The sequence below is a fragment of the Lissotriton vulgaris genome, chromosome 1_1, assembly GCF_964263255.1.
Source record: "Lissotriton vulgaris chromosome 1_1, aLisVul1.2, whole genome shotgun sequence".
NCBI classification, from domain to species: Eukaryota; Metazoa; Chordata; class Amphibia; order Caudata; family Salamandridae; genus Lissotriton; species Lissotriton vulgaris.
Genome location: NC_141685.1, coordinates 1014953105 through 1014979752, shown reverse-complemented (window position 1 = coordinate 1014979752; position 26648 = coordinate 1014953105). Strand labels below are relative to the sequence as shown.

At 45.4% G+C, this 26648-nt stretch overlaps 1 protein-coding gene across 4 annotated transcripts in view; it reads right to left on the bottom strand.

Annotated features, from left to right (window-relative positions):
• CHCHD5 (coiled-coil-helix-coiled-coil-helix domain containing 5) overlaps nucleotides 1-26648 on the bottom strand; it is a 48930-nt gene that overhangs the window by 5614 nt on the left and 16668 nt on the right. For 2 of the 4 annotated variants that reach the window (XM_086936432.1, XM_086936431.1), the window contains exons 2-3: nucleotides 21434-21574; nucleotides 18756-18911 (exon numbers count right to left, since the gene is read on the bottom strand). In XM_086936432.1, coding sequence (XP_086792558.1) covers nucleotides 18761-18911; nucleotides 21434-21574 — 292 coding nt within the window. In that variant the 3' untranslated portion in view covers nucleotides 18756-18760. Of the gene's footprint in view, nucleotides 1-18755; nucleotides 18912-21433; nucleotides 21575-21959; nucleotides 22092-26648 lie in introns of those variants that run through there. The other 2 variants (XM_086936433.1, XM_086936435.1) reach the window with 2 other exon arrangements.

The window sequence follows — 26648 nt, the reverse complement described above, 5'->3', positions numbered from 1 at the left end:
AATGGTCCAGAAGGCCTTCTGATCATTCCTAAGGCATGCTTCCTGGAGCTTTTCCCAGGCTTCAAGTCTGAGGGCGTTTTTCCTTGCTGCTATCGCCCTTTTGTAGGCCTTCCTATAGCAGACGACTTCAGGAGCAGACCTAGGCTGCTTGTTGAGGGAGGCCACTAAGTCTCTATGGGACTTAAAGCATGCAGTGCCAAACCAACCCCTTTTCTTACCTGGGCCCACGTATAAAGTTCTACTTAAATCCCCTTACAATGCTTCTGAGAGGGTAATGAAAGCGTTCTTAATATTAGCATCATCGGCCTCAGCATCAAGTCAGACCTCAAACAGGGCACGATTGATCTTGACCAATTGGAATGTAAAGGTTTCAACGTTGACAAATTCCTACTTAATGCCAGTGCCCTTTCTTTTGTGTACGGAGATACCAGTAATTCTCCTAATAGAGCCAACTGTCTCCTGCCAGCTACTAACATATACAACGAGGCTTTGGGGAAGATGGTCGCTCAAGGCAAGATTATACACTAGCCGTTCCCTCGCCTTAGCACCTAAATTGTTAGATAATAGAATGAAATAAATAAGAGAGCACACACCCTTACAAACAAAGGTGGAAGGGAAGAGGCCATTCATAGTACTATGTTCGTTCGCAAAACACATGTTGAATTTCACTATCAGGTAATTGATGTTATTGCAGAGTGCATCATGGGAGAAATGATGTACAGAGTTCCCTTTGCAGTCTGTCAGGCCACGAGCATCTTTATACGCGGGGGGCAGGGGGACGAGGGGGGAGGCGGGTGTAGCGGATAGATGAGCATTGAAATCGCCCCTCCAAATCATGCCCAATTCTCTGCCACCTAGGGAGTTAAGGGGGTCTATGTTATGGTCTAGTTTCGGGAAAAAACGGCCCCTGTCTGCTGTTGTAATATTGTTATAGAGGTTAGCGATACCCAGGTGGAGCCAGATGCAAATTACTGGCCCAATAAATGATAAAGTGGTGTGTCTCCTACATGGAAGAAGGGTTTAGCTTTAACCACGTTTGAGACATAAATCACCAGGCCCCCTTTCCGAAGACCAGATGAAGATGGGATGGCTGAGTGGTGGAACATTTTGAACCCAATTGTGTGAGCAGGAGGCATAGAACCGCGAAGGAGCTCACGAAGTCTGACTACATGTGGTCCCCATTTTTACCTTTAATCCCATCCATGTTCCAGAACAAAAAAGAAAACCTTGGAATATTGCTTATTTCATTGGATCAATCGAGTGATAGTGCGCCTCCATCTGACCTCATGGTTGGGGCAGTACAGGCCAACAAACTTTAGTAATAGGTTTAGCTAGATAGGGCTTAAAGGGGTGAAGGGGGCCAAGTGACTTTCAAAATTGCTTGTGATGCTGTTTCAGTCTGTTAATTGAAAACATGGACTTAGCAATGCTGGGCTTATCGCCTGAAGTGGTAGGCCAGTCGCTTCGTCTAATGGAATGCTCCTGTTGCCTTTGCCCATATTCGCTGAGCTCACAATGTTGGCGTCTGTCAGGGAAGAAATGGAACAAACAAAGACGGTCTCCAGAAACGATAAACTGCCCTCCTGGTGGTCTGTAGCGTGAATCGCAGCTGAGACAGTTAGCACTTTGCAAGTGTGCCTGGGTGGCGAGAACGCTTCACTCATCACCTAAAGAAACAAGACAATAGCCAGCTGGAAAGCAAGGAGCAAGCTGAGGAGAACTCCTAAACTCCTAATTGGAGTTTGGTTTATTAGAGATTAAATAATCTGCAATCCTGAAGTGTTTAGATGGTGGCGAACATGAATGAGACATGGAGGTATACAGAGAACCAGATGGTGATGGTGCTGGTAATAAGTTGATATTGCCTGCCAGGTCCTTGGTGGAGGTGAACATATCTCTCTTGGCTGCCTTTTTGGCAGCTTTTTTCTCCCCCCCCCCCCCCCTTACTGACAGTTGGGTGGCCTACCCCGGAGTTTTCCCAGAGCGCATTGGTGTTTAATCAATCTGGTTACGGTACACGTAGTCAAGGCCTAAGGCTGGAAGGAGGTATCTGCTGTCTAATGAGGTGAGATAAGATAGACCATTGCCTTAGATGACGAACGCCCCAATTCCTTTTCCCAGCACAGCTTCAACCCCCCCCCCCCCCCCCATGATGTAGCACAACCGGTAGGGAGAGAAATGGGAGGGGCACGAGCACGCTCCTCAAGTGCACATAAGATTGCACAAGAGGGTGCAGTAGGATGAAAATAACAGGATGTTGGGGCGTGGGAGGACAGACTAAAAACAGACAGTGGGGTAGGAGCACGCCCATGCTGCAAACCACACCCCAGTCTACAGCCCCCCGCCCTCTCCCCCCCCACAGCACCCCTTCCTTGGTATAGATGGTAAAAGGTCCTTAGGTCTAGCCACTCGCCACTGCCTGCCTCCTGGTGCTCAACTGCTCTCTCACACTCCGGGTGGAAGAGGAGCATCTCATTTAGACAGGGGTCCTGGCCAGGGCTCGCAGCTTCAGCGCCACAACACCTCACCTCCTTGTCCCATTGCCAGTCTGCAAATCCGTTGAAGAGCTGGCCGCAAAGAGGAGTTGTGGGGGTTGCTGATCCTCCCCCCAGACTGTCAAGCTCTTGGGCGCCGGCGGCTGTGCTGATTGCAGTAACTGCCTTGTGGTTTTGCGGCTCCTCCTCTGCTCGTCCTCCCTGTGCCCTATTATAGCTACATAAAGCACCACAGAGGTTCCCACAGAGCGGCACACGTTCTGGATACCACTTCTTTTCTTTCCTGGACTTTAAGGGCCAGCCAACTACATGACAACAAGAAGATATGCAATCAATCCTTCGGGATATACATGGAAGCAAACCATTTCAAGATAGCAGAACAAAGACAAGCACTGGCGTTGCCAATAGGTCTCGCAGTAGGAAAGTTGGAGCTGTTGGTTTTGTAAATGACAAAGCCCTTTAATTTTTTAAAAAGAAAACAAAAATAAAAGGCATTGTTATTTGCAATTGTAATAGCTCCAACTTTCCTACTGCGAGACCTATTGGCAACGCCAGTGCTTGTTGCATTTGTCGCCCCGAGTGGGATGGGTATGCTCAGACGTGAGTCCCATGCTCTCCACACCACTGGATTCAAGCAAGCCGGGCTGAAGACGGCTGGAATGTCAGAAACCGGTCCTCGGAAGCTTGTTTCCGGTCCAGGGAAGGCATGGCTTGGCAGTTCGGGCTGGACTGTTCCCATGAGGCACAGGGTCAGACTGATTTGCATATGGCCATGTCTGAACCGGGGTGGTGTGGAGTGCAAAAAAACTATGGATTTAGGCCCAGATCTCTGTACTGGGGTGAATGTATGACATTGTTCTGCATTCTGTCCATCAACTGTGGTTTTTGCATTTGTCACCCGAGTGGGATGGGTATGCTCAGACATGAGTCCCATGCTCTCCACACCACTGGATTCAAGCAAGCCGGGCTGAAGACGGCTGGAATGCCAGAAACCGCTCCTCGGAAGCTTGTTTCCGGTCCAGGGAAGGCATGGCTTGGCAGTTCGGGCTGGACTGTTCCCATGAGGCACAGGGTCAGACTGATTTGCATATGGCCATGTCTGAACTGGGGTGGTGTGGAATGCAAAAAAAACGATGGATTTAGGCCCAGATCTCTGTAATGGGGTGAATGTATGACATTGTTCTGCATTCTGTCCATCAACTGTGGTTTTTGCGTTTCTGAAGTGTGTCAATATTATTTTCTTACAAAAATCAAACAGCCAACCTCTTGGGATGTCATGGTCTTCTGTGAGTGAAGACTATCAGGCTGACATTAACCAGTCCATTGAAAGGTCCTCATTATATCAAATCAGACCGGCCCAGCACAAAGTTCTCTTTGTGCCATGGACAGGCCAACTCACACACAAAGAGTCTCCCTCGGATGTTGCAAAGGCCATAAGAAATCCTGACCAAGAAAAAAACACCTACACAATTGTTTGGCTGGATAATAGTGCGGTCTGTCAAGTACTTGTGAATGGAGGCTACTACCCACCTTTGGATCACATGGCTAATAGCAATAAGCAGAACAACTGCACTGTGGCAAAATGATCCCTACACAGCTCATCAGTAAATCCACTGTTTTTTAACAGTAGGGAGATGCTTCCATTACTGGCTGGGTCTTCTATGCCACTCTGCTGGGGCAGCCTAGGGGCAAATTGGGTAAAGGATACTGCCTTTGTGATAGCAGTCTTGGAAGTGCTATAAAAATTAATCATGAACATGGTGTGGTTTCGACGCGAGGCAGAATGGCTGCCTCTTGAGGGAACTCCGCAAGCCGGATTCCCAATCCGACGAATACCATCCTTTCAGGACCGTCTGCGAACTGCCAAAACCACATGGGACGGGGTCTATAAGCGGTGAGGTTTTCACTTCCGCGACCGCCGTGAAACCACCTAAAAAAAAAAACATCTTTCACCAACGAGGCCGGGGGGAAGATAGTGCTGGCCTAAGTCGCGACTACCGAAGTGTGCTACTGAAGGCCGGAAAGTGCGGGGCTCAACCCAGTGTGGGGCTGATACTGGTGAGGTGAACCGGCCGCAGAAGTGAGAGCAGAGTGCAGCGGATGGCGGACATCTGTACGTTTGGCCCGCACCGTGTGGCGGCGGAAGTTACCCGGCTCGGCCGGGACCGGTGGAGCTGAGCCACTGCGCTGTGGAGTGCTGGTCGGAACTGAGCCGGAAGGTTCAACAAAGTGCTGGATCTGGGGCTGCTGGCGGTGGGCAAGACTGGGCAGATCTGAAAACGCGGCGGGCGATCGGCTGCCATTAAAGGGCGAGCAGCAGCAGGGAAGGCAATCAAGCGGAAAACGAAAGCCGCCGGGAGAGCCTGGGTCGGGAATGCGAGCGAGGGGAGGCATCTTTCACCAACGAGGCCGGGGGGAAGATAGTGCTGGCCTAAGTCGTGACTACCGAAGTGTGCTACTGAAGGCCGGAAAGTGCGGGGCTCAACCCAGTGCGGGGCTGATACTGGTGAGGTGAACCGGCCGCAGAAGTGAGAGCAGAGTGCAGCGGATGGCGGACATCTGTACGTTTGGCCCGCACCGTGTGGCGGCGGAAGTTACCCGGCTCGGCCGGGACCGGTGGAGCTGAGCCACTGCGCTGTGGAGTGCTGGTCGGAACTGAGCCGGAAGGTTCAACAAAGTGCTGGATCTGGGGCTGCTGGCGGTGGGCAAGACTGGGCAGATCTGAAAACGCGGCGGGCGATCGGCTGCCATTAAAGGACGAGCAGCAGCAGGGAAGGCAATCAAGCGGAAAACGAAAGCCGCCGGGAGAGCCTGGGTCGGGAATGCGAGCGAGGGGAGGCAGGCGGATTGGGAGGGAAGCCTGATGGGGGCGGGAGAGCCTGGTGGGTGGGCGTGAATGCGAGAGAGGGGAGGTGCTGGTGTGGGAGGGGGGAGATGCTGGTGTGGGAGGAGTGCTGCTAGGGGAGGAGAAGCCGGCTGGCGCGAATGCGAGAGAGGGGAGGTGCTGGTGTGGGAGGGGGGAGTTGCTGGCGTGGGAGGAGTGCTGCTAGGGGAGGACTGGGCTGGGCTTGGATGCGATGCGCGTGCATGTACACGGGCACTGCATGAAAACCGCGGGGCTGAAAGCCCTTTGGTTTGAAGATGTTTTCGCCACATGAATTCTCGCTACGCTCGATGCGCTTGCGCGCATCGATAGGTCGCGAGACCTAAAAAACCGCACCAACTCAATTAAGGTTGATAGCCATGTCTAAATGATTCTGGGGAAGAGATAATACTTCAAACTTTTCCTAAATCTCAGGAGAGCAGATTATTTCCTAAAATGTTCAGGCGAATGACTATCTCTTTGATGCAGCAATTGAATTCAGCCTCACAAACAGATATGGTGGGCTCGTGAAATTGCTAAAAGTGATTTATCCCTGCATCTCAGACAGGATGTTGGGTAAAACCACTCAAAATATCCCGAAGGACATTTTGTCTTTAAGAATACATGGGTTTATGTACCAAATATAAAGACTTTAGACCCAATGTCAAACTGGCCGCATAGTTTTGTATCAATTGCAGTCGGTGGAATAGATAGTCTGGTAGATCCAGATAAATTGTGCTGCATTTATTTAACCTAATGGCAATGAACGTACTGAGAATCTGCACGTTATAAGGAAAACCAACGAGGCCTAACAGCCTCTTTAATGTTCACAATTGGAACAAACAGGAGTTCACCAGAGACTTAATTTGCTCTATGATGACAGATTGGAGTCATTTTTGAATCCCAAGTTCTTGACCCATAGTACTGGAACTGGCTTAAGACCAAGCGAATAGGCTAAAATGGCAGAAATTCCAAAAATAAGAAACTTTGTTTTATTATTTAATTTCAAATGATTGCCATGCCTCCATTTTTCCACCTGGACCTACCAGATAATCGCCATGACATTTGGTCCTTTGAGCTTCTTAAAAAGATCTGCATGTCATCTACATACATTTATAGATCAAAACTATCAGCGCTCCTAAAGAGTCCATGTAAAGATCAAATAACAAAGGGAACAGCATTGATCCCTGATGGACTCCACATTATTCTGACCCAAGCTTTGCCTGAAATCCACCTGGAAATTATGCTATATATTATTTGAGTCCACATAGGCATTTAACTGCAGGAAGACTGAGCTTGCCAACAGCTTAGCAAAAAAAAAGTAAAACGGAGATGGGACGATAATTTGATAAATCTTCAGGATCTACTAATGGTTTCTTTAGCCGAGGCTTCACAACAGTATATTTAGAATTTTTCGGTACTATTTCGGTTTGCAGAGAAACGGTAATAATCTTCCTGGAACCTGAAATTCAGTTTGCAGTTGTTCCTTAAACATCTTTGATACTGCTGCGATATGTGTGACAAGCCCAAGTATGCAGTTAGAGATGTGTCAAGTGCCCTTAAGGCTGCAAGTACGCCGGAAAGAGATGGCCTTTGTCCATAGGCTATCTTTTGACCGCCCCTTAATTTGCTGCATTTCCTTCCGAAATGCTTTCCTAAAGTTGTTTGATCAGGCTCTTCCTCAGCTCCCCGCCTGCTCTAAACGCATCACTTATGTTAATATTGAGCAAAAGTTTGACCAAAAAAGGTCCGTTCTGACCCAGTCCCTTTCAAGGCCTGAGGCCGCCCAATCCCTCATGGAGGAAATAAGGGTTTTTAAAGCATTTACTGTGTGGTGTAAAGGTGCATTAAATTACTCTGTAAGTAACCCCCTTAGACCATTTATAACATGCTGTTTTAATTAAGATGACCACAAAAGTCTAGGCATCTTTTTACAATGCAGTGGCCAGCTATTGGGCCATGTCTCTCTGGTCTTAGTCCCCCTAGACAGCGTGGGGACAAGAAACTGATGGTCCCTACCCCCGAGGTCACCTACAAAAAGATCCTTCACCATACCAAAATGCTCAGAAGATATTATCACATAATCAATCAGGGATGTCACCCTCCCATTATCAAACGTCGGCTGAGCCGGCTGATCTCCAGGACAACTACCATTCCTTATGGACATATTTCAGCTATAAAGTAGGATCTCCAATTGCCGGCCATTCTCTCACTCCCCAAGACATGACAGGGAACATTCAAGGCCATATCTTTATCCCTTTGAATGAAGTCCCTCGTCTGCCTAGGAGGAATTTTTTCATTAAAATCACCCATCACAAGGATGGGAGCTCAGGGAAACAGCCCTTGGGTCTGACACAACAAGAGTGCAAATTACAGGGATAAAATATTTTAATCAAATTTCGGGGAGAAATATTTGTTAATGAGAATCAGATTGGGGGATTTATTTGCATTTGTATTTGTAGAGCGCAACTTTCATCCCAAGGGACATCACGGCGCTAAGTCAAAGCAAAATGCAGGTTAATGTAGGAGTGTGATATTTTACTGGACATGTTGATAGATGGGGAATAGGTGAGTTTTTAGCTTTTTCCTGAACGTTAGGTAATCTTTCGTCATACGAAGTTCCGATGGGAGTTTGTTCCAGAGAACCGCTGCTAATTTTGAGAATGATCGGTCACCCATCCTGACTTTAGACGTACGCTTGACTGACGCCAATGCCTGATGATGGGATCTCAGTTTGCACAAGGATACATAAAAGTAAAATTTTCCCTGTAAGATTTGTGGGCCAGTTTTTTATAGCGTTCTATGTGCATAGCACAAGAACTTAAAATTGGCTCTTTGGCGTACTGGTAACCAATGTAACTCCTTCATGCAGAAGGAGGCTGAACTGTATTTGCTCTTGTTGCATATCAGTTTAGCAGCGGCGATTTGGACCACTTGGAGTCTGGTGAAAAGATAGTCCGCCATGCCAACGTACAATGCATTTCCATAGTCCAGCATACTCACAAGAAGTGCCTGTGTCACCGTTTTCCTACAGTTTAGAGGGATCCAGGGAAAAAGTCGCCTAAAAAGTTTTAGCGTGGCAAAACTTTTCCCACACAATAAACGTACTTGATTCTGCATGGACAGGGCGTCATCAAAGATGATTCCCAAATTCTTAGCAGCCTGCCTTGGTTTAGGAACAGTGCCCAATGTCTGGGGCCACCAGCTATTATCCCAAATTGCATGGGCGCCTCCGAAAAGTAGGATCTCCGATTTTCCAGCATTTAGCTTTAGGCAATGTCCAGACATCCAACCAGCAATTTCTGTAAGGCAGTGTATGAGATTATTTTTAGTGTCAACTTTTGTCAGTCTGTCAAACAGGGGAATTATCAGTTGTGTGTCATCAGCATAGGAGAATATATCGAAATTCCATTTTCTGCTGATGTCTGCTAGGGAAGAAACCTATATGTCAAAAAGAGTAGGGCCCAAGGTAGCTCACTGCGGGACTCCATAATTGACTTTTCTTTCCGTGGTAGAATAGGGGCCCATTTGAATTATCTGGATTCGGTTTTTAAGAAAAGATGCAAACCATGCCAGGGCTTTTGAGCAGAGCCCTTTTTCATAGAGAATTTGTAGCAGCTTGCTGTGGGACACAGTATCAAAAGCCGCTGTGAGGTCCAAAAGGATCAGTGCTACGGCTTTGCCCTGATCGACTAAGGACCTAATATTATCGGACACAGCTAGCAAAGTAGCCTCGGTGCTATTGTTTGCTCTAAATCCAGTTTGTGAAGGGTCTAATAGGCTATTGGTTTCAATAAAAGTCGTGAGTTGTTTATTAACCAATTTCTCCAAAACTTTAGACAGGTATGGTAATTGGGAGATTGGCATATAGTTGGCTGTTTCACAGATTTCAAGACCTGGTTTCTTTAAAAGGGGGAAAACAACAGTTTTTCCATATATCTTGGAAAGATGCAAGCTCTAAAGATTGATTGAGGGCTTTGGTAACCTGGGGACATAATACTGACACCAGGCGGGAAAAAATTAAGTGTGGACAAGGGTCTAATGGAGATCCTGCCTTAACCTTTATCATGGCTTTAGCCACTTGTTCTTCAGAAAAAGGTGACAGCCTGTATAGATGACTGTGGGCTGCAGGATGAGGAGCTACATTTTCCCAGACTGTAAAGTCTTCCTTGCTAGTGGGATTAAAGCTTACATACATTTTTGTCGCCTTATCTATAAAGAAGTTGTTTAGTAGTTCACAATTCTCGGGCGAAGGCACCATAGATTGAGACAGCGAGGTGGGCTTACATAGTTCTCGAATGAGTTTATAATGTTCTTTGGATGAACTACCAGTTTTTTCAATCCTTTCTGTATAGTATTTGGTTTTTGCCTCTTTTAAGGCCCCAGAATAGGTTCTTTGTTCATCTAGATAGATATGTCTATCTGTAGTTGTTTTAGAGAGTCTCCATTTGTGTTACTTAATTCTGTACTCTCTTTTCTGAATGAGTTTTGGTGACTGGTTTCCGAGTAAATTTGGGGGCACATTGGTCAAGAACTTTTTCAATATCTGATTGTAGCTGTGTAGCTAATGTGGTTGAAGGGTCTTGGTGCTGTGATCTAGACGCGCAAGGGAGGAAGCAATAAATGATTCTTCCGTAATTTGATTCCAAGCCCTAGTCTTTATCCGATACGTTGTCTCCATTTTAGGTAACTTATTGAGTAGGCTAAGAGAGAAGGAAATTAAGAAGTGATTGGTCCAAAATAGAGGTTTAGTTTCATGAATATTCAAGGATTCTAAATTAGACAACAGTAAGTCTAAGGTGTGACCAGCCTTGTGAGTTGGTTCAGTGATCCTCTGGAGTAACTGCATTATGGCCATGTCATCATCCAGGTGTTTAACCCCCGGGTTTGTAAGCTTTTCGTAATGTAAATTAAAATCTCCTATAACTAAAACCTGATTTTGTTTTAGACAGAGGGCGAGAAGTTGTGTCAGTAAGTTAGTACTTAAACCGGGCTGGTGGCCTTGCGGGTTGTAGATGACCGCACCTCCAAATAAATTACAGTCACCAACCGACACTGAGAACGCTAGAATCTCATGAGTGCCTGCTTCAGTTACCATAATGGGAACACGTGTAAAAAGGTCGTTATATAGGATTGCTATACCACCTCCTCTCTTACCGCCTTTCCTGTCTTGTTTTAATATTTTATATCCTAATGGTAAGGCAGCGACAATGTCTGGGGTATTGTTATTGTCTAGCCAGGTTTCAGTAACAAAGCCCAAGTCTGGGTTCAGATCATCCAGTGTCTCCCAGATCTCAATGCTATGTTTAGGGAGTGACCTGGCCTTAAAATAAATACAGTTAAACTCCTGGACATTCGAATTATGGTTTGACTCTTTCTCTGAGCATCGCATTTGTGTATCATAGCATCCCCATTTACAGTTCTTGCAAGAAAATGGGCCTTCCATTGCAGTGGGAGATGCTTTAATACATACCTTATAAGAGCTAAATGTATCCCCTATGGCTAAGAGTTCTTCTGTTGTGTAGGAGAGGAGTTTGGTTGTGGTTGGTAGAATTTGGGCATCGTTTCTGGCCCCTGGTCCCGGTCGGGCGCAGACGGGCTTGCTTTAGGGGCGCCTTCGTTGCGGCAGCGGCGCGCCCGCTGCGCGTCTGGCCGTACATTGACTTTTAAGGCTTTCCCCCAGGAAGGATCCCATACAGTCCCCTTTACTCCAATCAGGACATCACTTAATATCCCCCCTACCGGTCTTAAAAGAGGGAAGCCCCGATACAGATACAACAGCATAGTTAGGAGAATCACTGGATAGGACAGCAAGGCTGCTATCACCACTTTATTGATCTTGATAACCAGCCAGAGTGACACCAGGTTCCTTTTCATGCCAGCTATGTTCCAAGACAGGATCTCTGAAAGAGGGGTTTCGAGAACTCCCTTTTTGCATTGATGGTCCCCGCTGTCCAGTTCCAAGCATACTCATGCTTTCCAGATAACTCTACCTGGTTAGTGAAGATTTGTCTACCCTCCTCCATTTTCACCACTAGGATCTTCTCAAGACCAACTCCCTCTGGCCTCCATAATCAGGGGCGGGGGACCATTATTAGAAGGGGTGCCTCTTGGTGGCCATTAACTAAAATTGCAGGAAAGCCTGCGGCGGGGTAGGAGAAGCATGGATATCAAAGCATGCTCGCCTAAACTCATTTCAAAACTTCTTCCGCCACCACCCTGGAGTGAAAGTAAACTCCTACAAACAGCCAAGCTGCTGATAACTTCGAGGGTTTAGGCTGTAAACCAGAGAGTTGTCCTTTGTGGACATTTTGCCTAACTGAGGGATTGAGTGCAGTTGAGATAAAATACAAAATCAATTGAGCAATCCTTATGACTCAGAGTCAGCAAAAATATCTACAAATGGAGGACCTAGACGGCATCATGGGTAGAACTGGCGGCAGATTTTAACCTCCACCAAGTGTGGTCCTCCAGACTAGCTTTCACACTCCAACTCTGCCATAGTGAAACTCCTCCACACAGGAACACTCTTCCATGTATGCTGCAAGCTGGATTCATGGGCTGTGCCAAATTGAGAAAACTTTGCTGGGTTTACCTGGGGCCTAAACAGGGTCAGTGGGGACAGCCTCAATATTAATGCCCTCATAGGCAGGAAGCCCATCCACAATATTAATGTCTTCCTAGAACAGAATAGATGCCAGAATATTTTCAAGACTCTGCTGAGATCTCGAGATGGAAACATAATCATCGGAGATGTTCACAGGGGGATTCAACATTAAATCAGCAGAAACAGACAGATTAACATGATCTGATGGTATAAGGCTGGGAGTGCTTGAATACAAAGATATTGATTGTTTCAGCTGCTTTGCCGTTTCGGACACTGAAAAGTAATGGTTATTATTAGATTTTTCACTTGGCCTAACTCATGTTTATTCATCCTGATGGGATGTTAATCTAGTAATTATTCCACACTTGGCCAGATTCCAATGAATTCTCCCTTTAGATATCACCCACAAAGGTGACCATCTTATTTTGTAGGTCTCGCTGGTGTTAGCAGCATGAAGCGCTGCGTCCTGGGAAAGACCTATTGTTGTCGGCTTGCCGGGAATGTTGGACAGGGGATGGGTACGCGCTTTCCCTCTGCGATTTAATCTCGTGGGCGCGCACGCCCAGCCCGGCGCCGTGCACATCTCCTGTTCAAAATTCACCGCAAGTCAGTCTCTCGCCTCTCTCAATCGCGCGCGCACACACAGTCACACTCACACATGCACACACACACAAACACGAACACACACACATGCACGCACACACACACGCATGCACACACACACACACACGCAGGCACACACACCCCCTCCCCACCCCACTCACTGGGCACACGCGGGGCTTCTATCACTGGGGGTGGGGCGGGCACCGGCAATGTGCCCGGACGCACCCCCTCACTGGGTCTATTGGACTCCTCTCGCAGTAGTGGCGGCTGCACTGGATTCGTAGGCGGCTTGTTCCCTTCCCTTCACAGGAGCGCGGGGTAGGCTCCCGTCCGCTTCCTGGCTGTGCTAGTGGCCCTGCCCTCAAGCAGGCAGTCCCAGGCAGTCCCGCCTGGCTTCCTGTGTCTCGTTTTTTATATATCTTTATCTCAGGTCAGATCGCAGCAGTCCTGAGCTCTCTGCTCCTGATCCCTCCTTCTCAGGCCGCTTGGAAGTAGGTGCATCTCCTCTCGCTCCCGAAAAAATGGCGGCAGGTGCAATGGATGAAACCGGCACCGCTGCCTCCGAGTGAACGCCCGGGCCGCCTCACAATTCCACATGTGTGCCCTGCCTCGGCGCCCTGGGTGGTCTCAAGAAAGGTCTCGCTGCCTGTAGTGTGAAGGGAAGAGGACTTCCTCGGGGGAAAGCTGCGCAGTGTTCACGGAAGGCACAAGCCCAGCCCGAGGGCACACAAATCAGAAACACTTGTTGTTTCCTCACAAACTAAACATTCATGTTTACTGGCCGAGCAGCCTTGGAGTAAACGCGCTTCCAATTTACAACCTTTTTATCGCTGTTTATTCCTTGAGGTGGAGATTTTTGTAATTGTTACCACACGCAGGGGCCGAGCCTTGGGCACAAACACAGAAGAGGTGGAGGGGGTGTTGGGGAAGCGGGGCAGGCCTGGCAGTGTAACACGAGCAGAGCACACATAGGCGCTCAACCAAGTCAGCATGCGCCAGCAGCTCGTCCAGCTGAATGCAAAATATGCCTTCTGTTTCAGGTGAATTTATGTTAAGTTTGGCTTTTTCCAGAGTAAAAGCCAGCCCTTTGTTTATCATTTGCAATTCTGGAAGGAAAATAGTTTATGAACACAAACACGCGAAAAGCTATAGCTGTTGCTGATTAACATAACAATTCTGTCTTTTTTCGCTGGAATAGACTTCTATTTGGTGAAATACACATCTAAGAAAAGTTTTGGAAACTCAAAAACGTCTTTTCTTTTTGTATTTGGTGTTAAATCTACTGTCGCGATGATTCTCTATTAACAGCGTTGATATAAAACTATGTGCAAGGTAGGCACCGGCTAGTAGCGTCTTACTATTACTCAGTCCATAGTATTCACTTGATCAACCTCAGACAGATGGATGTCAGAGATGGCCCTACTCTTATTCAAAATCATGACAGTGTGAACACAACAGGTGCCTGCTGCGAGTGTTAAACTCGCTGAGCCATCTTGCCAAAAATAAGACAGACGAGCTGATCCAAGTTAGTCAAATAAAACCCATCAGAAGAGAGTATTGTTTATTTTAGTATTTGTAGTGTACAGTCCTGTCCCATGGAAGGAGGCCAAAAAAGCATCTCGAAGGAAGGGGCCTTAAGCCCCCGGTGTCCGAGAGAGGGAGGGAGAAACGGAGCAGCCTGGTCGAGAAGTCTGCGACTCTTAAGAAAAGCTGCACAGCTACCATTGATGGTGGATGGGAATCCCTATGGGGTGGGGTGTCCACATCAGGCACGGACATAGAGCTCAATTAAATGGAATGAAAAAGAGTGAAATGGTTTTATCTATTTATTACATTTATTTAGCGTTTCCCCCAAAATATTTGTCTCGTGGCCCATCGTGCAGATCTTAAAACCAGACACTACCAGCTGGGAAAAGGCAGGTGGAGTTTACAAACAATGGTGCTCGCCCTCTGAAGACAAGCCCTGGCTAGGAGGACACGTATGTGCAGTGGGGTCTAGAGCCCAAGAAGCGATCTGAGCTACCCTATGCCTGGTGCGCTGGGACTAAGCTTTGGCAGCATCATATGGAGAGGTTGATTCCCTGCTACACCCAAGCAGGCCTCCCCAAAGGACTGATTCTGTGGAGATGTATTGTAATTCGTAGATTTATATAGCGCGGTTTATCACCATGAGGGTATCCAGGCACTGTCCATAGATCAAGTGATCTTCCCAGAATCACGGGATGTTGAGCCAACGCCAACACTGGACCCTGGGTCCCTCCAGCTCCAACGACGGCAGCTCTGGTCGCTGTGCCACAGCTTCATATGTGCGCATACTGCCTGCCTGTGAAGAGAGTGGGGGTACCTCTAGAACTGTCCATGGTGAATGCATAGTATCTTGGGCCTTTGTACACATTGTTTAACAATGACGTAAGCCTACTGTTGGTCCTACCAATTTTACACATAAGGAAATGGAGCCAGAGAAGGGTAAAGTAATCTACCCAGGAGCACACAGCTTAGTCAAGTGGAGAAGCCGAGACTACAACAAGAGTTGCTGCTCCCTCTCTGGTGTAATCGGTGGCCTCAGAAGGAAGAACAGCTTTTGTGGAAATACAGCAAGGCAGCAGAGTTTGTTCTTTACCGGTGACAGCCTGGGAGTTGCGCCGTAGAGGTTGTTGCTAACAACAGCCTGTATTTGAAAGGGCAACAGAGAGATTTGAATCAAATAAGGAGTGGAGGCAAAGGTCCTGAGAGCCGGTTGAGTCAGAAGCACTGGCAGAACCTGCTCGGTGGGGCAGGGTCCGGAAGACAGCATGTCTGCAGCTGGAGTTACTTCCGCCTTCTGCACAGACAAGGGGCTGCTGCATACCACTGCACACCACTGTCCGCACTCTATCGCTTCTTCCAGGAAACAGCCTTGTGAATCTGAGAGGAGTCACTTTTTTAAAAACATTTATTTACTATCAATATAACGAGGCATGTGGCAGCAGTTACATCAGAACATTCCGAGACCAATAGAGCTTTTGAATATGTTTGTTCACCCAGATATAATGCATCTCCCTTTCTTCTATAACATGCTAATTCAATGGTCCGGTCACGTGAAAAATGCTTAAATAGGACCGTGACAAAATTAGCTTGAAGCCCTGATAGCTCCGTCGGTAGAGCATCAGACTTTTAAGCTAGGGGTCTAGGGTTCAATTCCCTGTTCGGGCGCATGGCATCTTATTCAACTTGTATCTGCTATTAACATTAACTATATTAGAGATGAAGATTTTTTTCAGCTTTTTACTCTCCTATCTCTACCGAAAGGTGAGCTCCGAACGTGTTACTGGGAGCTCGTGCTCTGAAGAGAGACGAACAGAACTGTGAGTCTTAGTGGGCCGGGGCGAGGTCAGTCACACCCCTGCTGGGGACCCCCCTTCCCTGTGGCACTGCTCGTTCCGCCCTGGCTCGTGCACCGCATGCAGCCTACAGAGTGTGTGGAGACACAAGCGAGGTGTAAAGTGAGTATACATCAGTGTCCCACCCTCTAGTTCGATGTGTCACTGGGAGCTCATACTGTGAGGAGAGATGCACAGAGCTGTACGGTCTTACAGGAAAAAAGGAGAGTGGCATCCTGCCCTCCTGGACAGCAACACCACCCTGCCCTAAAATAAAACACTTTCTCCATCAAATATAATCCATGATATAAATATGGAACATTACATTTTACCAAGTGAGGAAACTCCTTAGTAAATCCGTTTTCATTTGCACTACGTTATCAAAACAAATTGCATTGTTTTCCCATTAAGATCCAAAACCAAGCATTTGCAATGCAATAGGTCTCGCATTTACACGAGTTTAAGCTATTGGCAATGTAAATGACAATGCCTTTAATTTATGTTTTAGTAACCGAAAACAGAAATAAAAGGCTTTGTTATTTGCAATGTCAATAGCTCAAACTCGCGTAAATGCGAGACCTATTGCATTGCAAATGCTTGTTTAAGCACAATTCACCTTCAAAAAGTTTCTTTTTTAATATGTTTCAGTAAATTAACCAGGTTTTCCTTGTCGCCAAAATTATGGGTTATGACGCTTGGAGGAATTTGAATTTAAAATGGTTTATTTAAGAAAGTCCCACAAATCTTTTGTTCATGTTTGTCTTCAACCTTAGCCAGTTGGGTAAAATGGATGTCTTTGGCGGGGTGCACACTGAAACTTCTGGTGCCCAATCAGCCAGAGGTACTAAGGCTTCTAGAGCAGTTTGGGCCAGTGCAAGTCTTTAAGATATTCTCAGACTGGTTGAGTTGTTTAAAGTCTCTACATTCTGAAAATGTTATTGCAAGCTGGTGGCTCATCCTTCTTTGGTAGAAGTAAATGTGCTTTAAACAAGCATAATAGGGACTCTCATCACGCCTTAAAATGCAGATTTTCCCAACTGTTTAGCAGGGGAAAGCCCTTATTTTACTTAAGAGACAGATGCCAATTGTATACCGCCACTGTCTTTATTACAAGCAAGATTATTTTTTCCTTCCCTAAACGTGTTACTTCTTTTCTATAGGTAATTTCGAGAACTTTATATGGATGATGAGCAAACTGATATTATTTATTTTTGGATTTCATCTCTGGATGGTCTTCTTTTCTTTACGAATTTCTAGTTGAAGTGGCAGCCAACACAATTAAGAGGTGGTGAGGCAAGTGGAGGGAGTGTGAGAGGAGGAACACGGGGGCGGGGTGATAATAATATTTTTAAAAACCACTTACCACAACCTGCCGGCCTTCGCCAGCCTCGCATTGCTCCTCAGTGGACTTCCTTGTCCCAACAGGCACTGGGGCAGCGTCACAGACTCCCTTCCGCTGCTCTCCTGCTTGGGAGCAGAGCGTGACTGGCCTGAGCGGGCTGATGAGATGCTCCGCCCAGGTCAGAAAGTCTGTGGGGTTTCTGCGCCTCGGTGGACTTCCTTGTCCCAGCAGGCACTGGGGCAGTGTCACAGACTTCCTTTCGCTGCTCTCCTGCTTAGGAGCAGAGCGGTGACTGGCCTGAGCGCGGGCTGATGAGATGCTCCGCTCAGGTCAGAAAGTCTGTGGGGTTTCTGAGGCCCGGCTGAAACCTAAGTGCGCATGTGTGTTTGGCCAGCCTGAGACGGCCAGCAAAACACACATTTGCACTTGGAGGTGCACATAGCACTCCTATACCAGCCACCCCCCCCCCATGCTCTGCCCCTCCCTCCTGCACAACCTGGCTCAGAGCCGGCAAGTGAAATATAAAACAATAGTAAAATATTGAATATCGTTTTATTTTCACTTGCCGGCTCTGAGCCAGTGGGGCGACACTCCTCCGCCATTGTGGAGGAGCCACTAGTGTTGAGTTGGCCTGCATCAAGAAAAGAAGCCTCAGGTTGACACTGACTAATACTTATGGATTAGGATTTGTTATGTTATGTTATGTTAAAATCAATTTGTAAAGCGCTCGTACGCCCGTGGGCTTCATGGCGCTATAGGGAAAGTGAAGAATCCGTCCAACACAACACTGAGCTAACAATGGCTAATGGTAGGCTTGAGAGAACAGCCAGGTTTTTAGTCCCTTACGAAAGGTGAGTAAATCCTTACTCTGCCTAATCGGTAAGGGGATGGAGTTCCAAAGTGAGGCTGCTAGATGGCGAAAGCAGCAGCCTCCCTGTCGCTTCCTTTTAAAGCGAGACACCTCCAGTAGGGATTTTTGAGCAGAGCGCAGGCTTCTGGTGGGAATATATTTAGAAACCAGACTGCGAATAAAGGCAGGGCCTTTATCTTCTGTGGCCTTGAAGGTGATACAACCTGCTTTAAAGGCTATGCGCTGGGAAATCGGAAGCCAGTGTAGCTTTTCTAGTCCTGGTTTAATAGAAGACCATTTTGGCTGTTGTAAAATGAGTCTAGCCGCCTAGATTGTGGCTGATTGGTGTATTCCCTCTCATCCTGCAGTTTTCCAGCACGGGATTGCTGGGAAATGTTGTTTCCCGTTCAATTTCTTTGCTTTTGTGGCTACTGTAAATACATCTGAAAGATAAGAAAGCCTAATATTCCCTACGGTGTCTTTCATAAAATGTGGAATTCCAATCGTTAACCAGCTATGAAAATCTCCATTGTGTGCATTTGGGGAAGTTGATGAATGTAAATTGGACCTTGCCATGGAGCGCCTCCAGGAGCAATATGACATCAGCATAGGCGCAACAGGTTATTGTAACTCTACCTTCTTTAAGTCACCACCTTCACACTCTCTGCACATGTTAGGAATTTAGTGACGTGTTCAGCGCAGTTGACGGCTGATGACTGATTCTGCTTTAGGCACTGCTCGAACGCCATGAAAGGCTCTGCACACTCCTGCCGGATCCGCTGAATAATGGGGCTGAAAGAGTACAAACCAGAAGCAACGTGAGCGTTACATAAGGCTACTTGGCACGCAACACAAGTCTCTTGAATATAGGGCCAAACTTACTATTTCCATTTCCAAACCAGCACTGTGCAATTTGCACAACAACTGCTTCCCTAAAGGAAATATAATTTGTGGCGTGACCTATGTACCAAAAGGTCATACATTTCAAATTGTACATTTGCAGGGAATCTCAAGATGACCTGCCTAATAAATATTAATTTGACAGGTATTATTAGTGAGGCCCTCAGTTTGGCAGCAAATATGAAGATGAAGGGCTTCAGGGGACCACAGACCAACACCTCTGAATTTTCCAAAGTGGGAAACATATGTTTAAAGTAGCCCTTGACCATTAAAGCAATCTTTTTAAAAAATCTGTCCCATCTGGGACGATGTCGAGGGGATCAGACAATGGTCCTCTTGAGAACTACCTGCCCCTCCCAAGGCATCTGACACAGTTCAGTAAGGGGAAGGAACCCCCTGGGAACAGCCTATCCTTTGCAAATCAGACCCCCCCCCCCCTTTTGAGATGTTGGTACCTGAGCAAGGGTTTACAACAACTGCGGTCAAAAGTCATAGATACATTATTTTCTGAATCGCACATAGATAGGAGAGGGATACCGCATTCATGCCCACTCCAGTTTAAGATTGTGACAGAGGCGCACAAGCTCTTTTTACGAGCCAGAAAGACTTTTCAGACTCATAAAACGGGTTTAATGAATGGTTCAAAGGCATTTGTAGTCATAAATGGGGTTATTTAGAGAATTGGAGGCTTTGCAACTGCAAAATACGTTAGTACATTAGGATCTTAATTCATTTAAAATCTTTCTTCACAAAACCAGCTGAAATGTACAACTCGTGCCTCCCACTAGCAAGTCAGACAGACGTAAATGTTGTCACTTTTTTTAAAAACATCCCTTCATTTTGATACAAAAAAAGAAAAAAACATTTGCAGTAGATAAATAAAATCATGGCATATCATCACAAACGCCCTTCCGCTAGACCTCCATCATGCAGTACGTTACTATTCACCCCATAACATTCAGTTTTAGTTATTTTTTACTTGAATACTTGAAAGGATTTGCATACAAAATAATCAATTAATTAATTGTTTATACACAACACATTTCACATTTACTTGAGAAGATAATGCATATTCAAAAAAATGTAGTAGTTTGATAATGAAGCTGAAGGATTTTGCAAAAGGTCTGATATGCCCCCGAGTTCCTCTTCCACTGCCCTCTCAATAGGCCTCTCCCAAAACTCAATACAAGGCCCCTCCTTTGCTTACTATAAACGGCTTCACTTGGATAACATCATACCGGCTTTGCCAGTTCTCCTACAACCGCACTGATGGGAATACAATGGTGCTCCCACCACAAACCATATTGACAAGATTCCCTAAAGTTTCTCAAAAGCTTCCCTTTCTTCCTAAACTCCCCAATGTCTCAACATGGGCTATACAACTGTGGATTCTGTTTGACAGTCACAATTTGGCTTCAATCGTATCATCCATTATGTCTGCCTTGACCCAGCTAATCACATTCAACCTTGTCCACCAGGCTTGTCCACGAAGGTGCAGGAGGATAAGGTAGGGCCCGGTTTTCAGGAAATCCACACATGTTGATTTTACATACAATGCATATAAATGGGATGAGCCACATAAACAGTAGTTCTTGTTGACATCTGGAGGGGACCAGGCATTCATTAATGTACAATTGACACCAATAGATATAGTCCCTCATCAGCAGGTGCATCCTGAATGAGCTTGACTACTGGGCTGACACATTACCATGCAGCCCATAAGAAAGCCCTTAATTACATTACAACACTTGTAGCAAATGTAACCTACAATAAAACCTTCAAATCATTTCCCCCCACCATTTGGTGTTCAACCCAGTCAATCAATCTCCATTTTTACAATCCAAACATTCATCTTCACTCAATGCGTGAAGCCCCTCCTTCCAACTTTGAGGTTTGTGCTGAAGCGGAATGTCCACAACACAATCAGATCTGGTTAATGGCATTCCTCATTGTCAATGAAGGCTGTCATTCATCATGCTAGTTTAATAATCCATGCGTAGGTTGCACTATTAACCCGTTCCCAGGGTCGAACGTTCAGCGCCCAGTGCTGAACGTTCGGAGAACGAATGCTGACCTGACGGCCAACGGTCGTGCGCAGCACTGGGGAGGTAGCGCTCGTGACGACCGTTGGCCGTCGGCAGCAATTAAAGGGCTAATGTACTGTCTCGCCCTCACAACCGGCTGCAACCGTTTCTGAATCATCATCTTAAAACTTTCATGTGTACAGTTACCCCATTTTGTAAGCCATTTTGTCCACATGATAAATAAATATGTGCAACATGTTTCAGTGGACTTCGCCAAAAATGGCTCTGCACCCGAATAGTAAACACCAAAGTAAATCTGATTCACGGATCTTGTTGTCCTATCCGTGAACAAGTGTCATACAAAATAATAGAATAATCGCTTGTACTTACTGTGAAGAGGTGCACTGTGCGACACCGACTTTAAGCTCATGGCAATCCTGCTGCCATGAAGAGGGCTTGGAAGCCACACACTCTCCATACTGCTCCATCTCTTTCCTGCAGTATCGAGCTGTGATCTCCATGGCCGCTTGCCTACAAACAGAGGTACAGACAAAGCCCATTAGGAGATTATAGATGTTGGCTATTCTATTTAGAGTGGTAAAGTTATTGCCCATCCTAGGTGCTTAAGACAAGAGGCAGCCTTGGGAAAAGCAAGTTAATTTTATTCATATGTGTTTGAATATACTGAATCTGCATTAGCAAATAGATACAAAAGTGATTATTATCCAAATTACAAAAGTGTGTTATTTATTATTATAAATAATTACTGATGATGAAACTCAAAGGTCTCAGTATGTTTCAACTATAACTTAATAGAGCTGGCATATATTTTGACCACATAAAACATCACTGACTGGATAGTAAATACATTTGAAGAAAAATGTAGATTTAAAAACACTGTAATCATATTACATGCCTGAAACTAACTACAATGACCACTGTGTGTGTGGGTTTTCTGGAGCAATCAAAGACAATTCACAGGAATTCTCACATATGTTACTAGAAGATTTCGTTTTTCACTGGAAATCTGGTTTCCAGTCCTAGGCCTCTGTTTGAGAAATAATAACAAGGTGTTAAATACCATTTAGTAATGCAACTTTAGCTTTTTCAGAATGCAATGCATAATAAGTGTTAATCACAGCATTCTGGGAGTTGTGCACTTGAATTGAACCAAATGGACTACCTTACCTAAAACAATTACAAAAGTAAAGTCCATGACTAGAAAAACGGATTCATCTGGTAACCTTATCATAGTTTCTCCCATACAGAGTATGAGTATGACATCTTGGAGAACTATCTTAAACTATAAAACCATTGTTTGCCTGGTTAAACATCAAATCTTGGTTGAAAACTCCGAAATTCTGGACTTTTTGTTTTTTACACCTCAGGATCTCGGTTGATAAATTGGACAAAAAATGTATTTTCATATTGGCCAATAGGCCATGTGTAATGTTCCACTTTAAATATAGTCTGGCTTTTTATATGGCGGCAAAGAGACCATTTATCATGAGTGACTATGTTATCCAACCGTGGCATTTTAGCCAACAACTCTTTGTATGCTGTGACTTGTAATTTAATTTATCACCTCCCCTCCCCCCACCCACCTCAGTATGGCTGTAGTTAGTTACAAAGGCAGGATTCCCTGGAGGTGTATAACATTACAGAGGGACACTCTGCTTATTTTAAGAAAATAGCACAAAGACCCTTGCAAGAAATCCTACAATGGCTTGAAGTTTTTTTAAATAACTTGGGGCCTCTAGGTAGATATCCTCTTTTGAGATTAACAGCTTTGTTATGAGAAGTATTGCAATCAAATCATATTGTGAAGTTCATGTTGCTAAGTCAAGTGGTACTTTTGTAGAGCACTAAGCAGCGTGATTCGTCTGTGCTACAGTGTTCACTCAATACTCAAAATGTGCCAGTATGCTACCGTACCATGCTTTAGGAGTATATTTGCAGCAGTGTGCTCTCCAAATCACAACTGCATACATACCACACCCTTATTACTCTCCTTCTGAATGTACATAGCAATTTGCTAAACTTGTTCTTTGTGTGACGCATGGATTTTTAACAACCCCTATGATCTCAGTGATGTTACATTGATAGAAGCAACCCCACTCTGACAATAGTTTCAGCACCACTGCCTGAAATCGCCCCCACTTTAATGCAAGCCAATAGGGAAAATACATCTCTCCTTTGTCTATCCTGTGTCTAGTTGTTGGCATGTATGTTTAAGTGACGATTTGCCGTGTTGAATAGTTTGACTATTACACATTTACAGACAACACATTTTCCATTGAAATTGCCACACAATGACATGCAATTTAACTGATAAAACTATACATTGCACAAACAATGTGTAGATATAGGATTTTAACAAATATTTGTCATTTGCATATCACCAACCAGTCAAAACACAAAAGGAAGTGGGAGGATACTTGCAATAAGTCTAACCACTGACAATCGCACGGGGAACATTCCAACCCATTGTTCTTTTGTCCACCATGCCACCTCAGTTTAGACTGAGGCATGTGCATATCAGTCTCGATCCTACTCCAATAGAAATAGTCAGGCTCGAATTGTCAGGCCAATTCCTCTACGAACAGGAACACAAGCAACCCAAGACCAGTTTTGCCCTGATTGGGGCTCTTCAGTTCGGTGTAGCTTGATTCCAATGGCACAATAAGAAAAGAAAAAAAAACACACCTTGGCACACCCTTGGCCATTACATGAAACACACAAAAGGTGCAGGGAGGAAGCTTGCATAAGTGTAACCACTGGCAATCACTTGTGGTAGCATTCCAACCCATCGTTCTTTTGCCTACCACACCACCTCAAATGGCACCCAACTATATGCTAATCAGTCTTGATCCAATAGGAACAGTCCAGTCTGAACTACTAAGCCTAGTCCTTCCAAAACCGAAACACAAGAAACCAAAGACCAGTTTCTCCCTAATTGGGGCTCTTCAGTTGAGTATATCTTAATTCCAGTGGCACAGTGAGCAATGGAACCACATCCAGGCACACCCATGACCACTTAGGGCGTTACATCAAACCTACAAAAGCTGATGGGAGGAAGCTTGCAGTAAGTCTAACCACAGGCAATCGGCTTAGGTAGCCTTCCAACCCACAGTTTTTATGCCTGCCATGTCCCCTCAGATTAAACCTATCTATGTGCAAATCAGGCTTGATTCTGCTCCAATAGGAACACACTGAGATTGATGTCACCTCTCTATGCCTTGGAGAATATGATTCCAAATTCCTGCGCACCATTTATGTTGATTCTGCTGTGCCTATCCTTGATGGGAGAATGCCAATCACTGAAGGAAATATTCTGAAAAACACCCCACTGAGAATAAGGTTGATTTGGCCTTTAAAAAATGTATAATCAGGCTTTCACCCTGCTCTTCGCGCTGGCGTTTATCAGGCTTACACCTCTCAGTTGTTCAGAATCCAAGAGTCTTTTAAAGGAAATTCAAGGAAGTAATGAAATGTTCTGCATTAATAAAAATACAATGGAATGCCTCATAGAATTTCTTCCTGATATATCAATTGATGTGGTGAGAGCTTCGACTTTGGCTGATGGAGCATCAGTAGCTGCATGTCCCAATCTATTATTAACGGCCTGGAATGCACAAACATCTCAAGGGGCCACATCTTTGTGGATGCCATTTGAAGGAGCTTGACTCTTTGGTCTCAAAGTGGAGGACAAATTACACCGCCTTCAAAGTAAGAAAGCATCCTTATTCCTATAGATGCCAGCAATTCAGGTAGCCTGGTTTTTCTAAATATAAATCTTTATTCTGACAACCATGTGAAGACACCAACCTTCAGAACACAATTTCAAGTTCCTGGGAAGGCCTGTTTTTGGCTGATACTCCTGAGGACACTTCTGGGAAAGTCCCTTCTTCCTGGCTATGCTGAGGTCCCAGGCATAAAATCCCCTGAAGTTGCCAATTAGAGGAGGAATTTTGCATTTTCTGGAGCAATGGAACAGATAATGAATTGTTGCTGATTACTAGGAGAGATTACAAGACATAATTCTACTCTCTTCCTCCAGATTTGAGTACGATCTCTACCCCTTGGCTAAAGTTTCAAATCAAGACAGGATTGTGAAGCAAGCAATATGTGCTCTGGTGGAAAAACAAACAATAGTTCCTGTCCTGATATTGAAAAGAGAACAGAGTCTATTCAGTGGTTTTCCTGGTGTCCCAGATGACCAGTGAATTCACAAAATTGATAGATAGTGGCTTATGAGTATTCCATTTAAGATGGAGACATGACAGAGAATCGTCCCCCTAGCCCTAACAAATCATTTCTGGGCTACTACAGGTTTGATGGATGCTTATTTTCACACATTACCACCAGGAATTCCTGAGAGTTTGTATCCAGAATCAACACTGGCAGTTCAGAGTTCTTCGCTTGGTATCCGCTTAGCTCCAAGGTCTTCACAACGGTGGAAGCTCCAAATGTAGCTTTCCGTACATTGACGAATCGTTGGTCTATATTCTATCAGGAGTTAATATGCTGTAGTATAGATGACAAAAAATTCCTAAATTGCCATGACTTTCTTCTCAATTGTACAAAATGGTAACTTCTTCATTCCCGGGATTTGACCTTCGTAGTAGCTAAGTTCAGGATAAACATGCAGGATGAATCAAGACCAACCTGACTGTTCCCTGTTGCCTTATTTGTTAATCCTTCCAGATGGAACACATTTGACCACCACCGTGGAATCTACGAAGACACTGGTATCCAGGTTCCCAATCAATTAATACTATGATGCCACTGACATCGCAGTTAAGATTTACACTACTGGGTTGGTTTCCACTGGTAATATGGGTAATTGCTGTTTTGGGTACCAGACAGGGCCACTGGAATTATGTGATTCTGCGTCATTTCACTAATTATTATGTTTTTCCTACATAACTCGTCATCTGCTGCATAAGCTCAAGATTTTAGCAAAACAAAATTTACTGAAAATCTAAGTGACGTGTTGCAGTGCAGTAGAAGGCCCTATGCAAAAGTTAACCGGCTACCTTTCTGTTGCTTTTCACTAAATTTGCATGTTAAACTGGTACAAATTAAGTCAACCTATTGCCCAGGCAGTGTTAACTTGTCAAACAAGCATTTGCAATGCACTAGGTCTCACATTTTTTAGAGCAAGAGCTACTGGCACTGCAAATGACAATGTCTTTAACCTATGTGTTTTGGTTTGGAGTGTAGACGATGAATGACCAGAGACGTAGCTGCAGCACTGTCTAGAGGACTACAAATGGGGATTTACCAAAGGGATCAGAGAAGCAGGAGCAGCACTGTCTAGGGGACTAATAATGAGGAATTACCACTGAGTACAGACACGGCTGTAGCACTGCTTAGAGGACTTAGAATGGAGGAGTTACAGACGGGAGAGAAGCACCTGCGGCACTGTCTAGGGGACTAAGAATGAGGATTTACCACTGGGAACAGGGACACTACACTTCCTAGAGGACTCAGAATGGGGAATTGCTGATGGGACCAGAGAAGCAGCTAGCAGCACTGTCTATAGGACTAAGAATGAGGAATTACCACTGGGAACAGAGACACAGTTGAAATACTGCCTAGA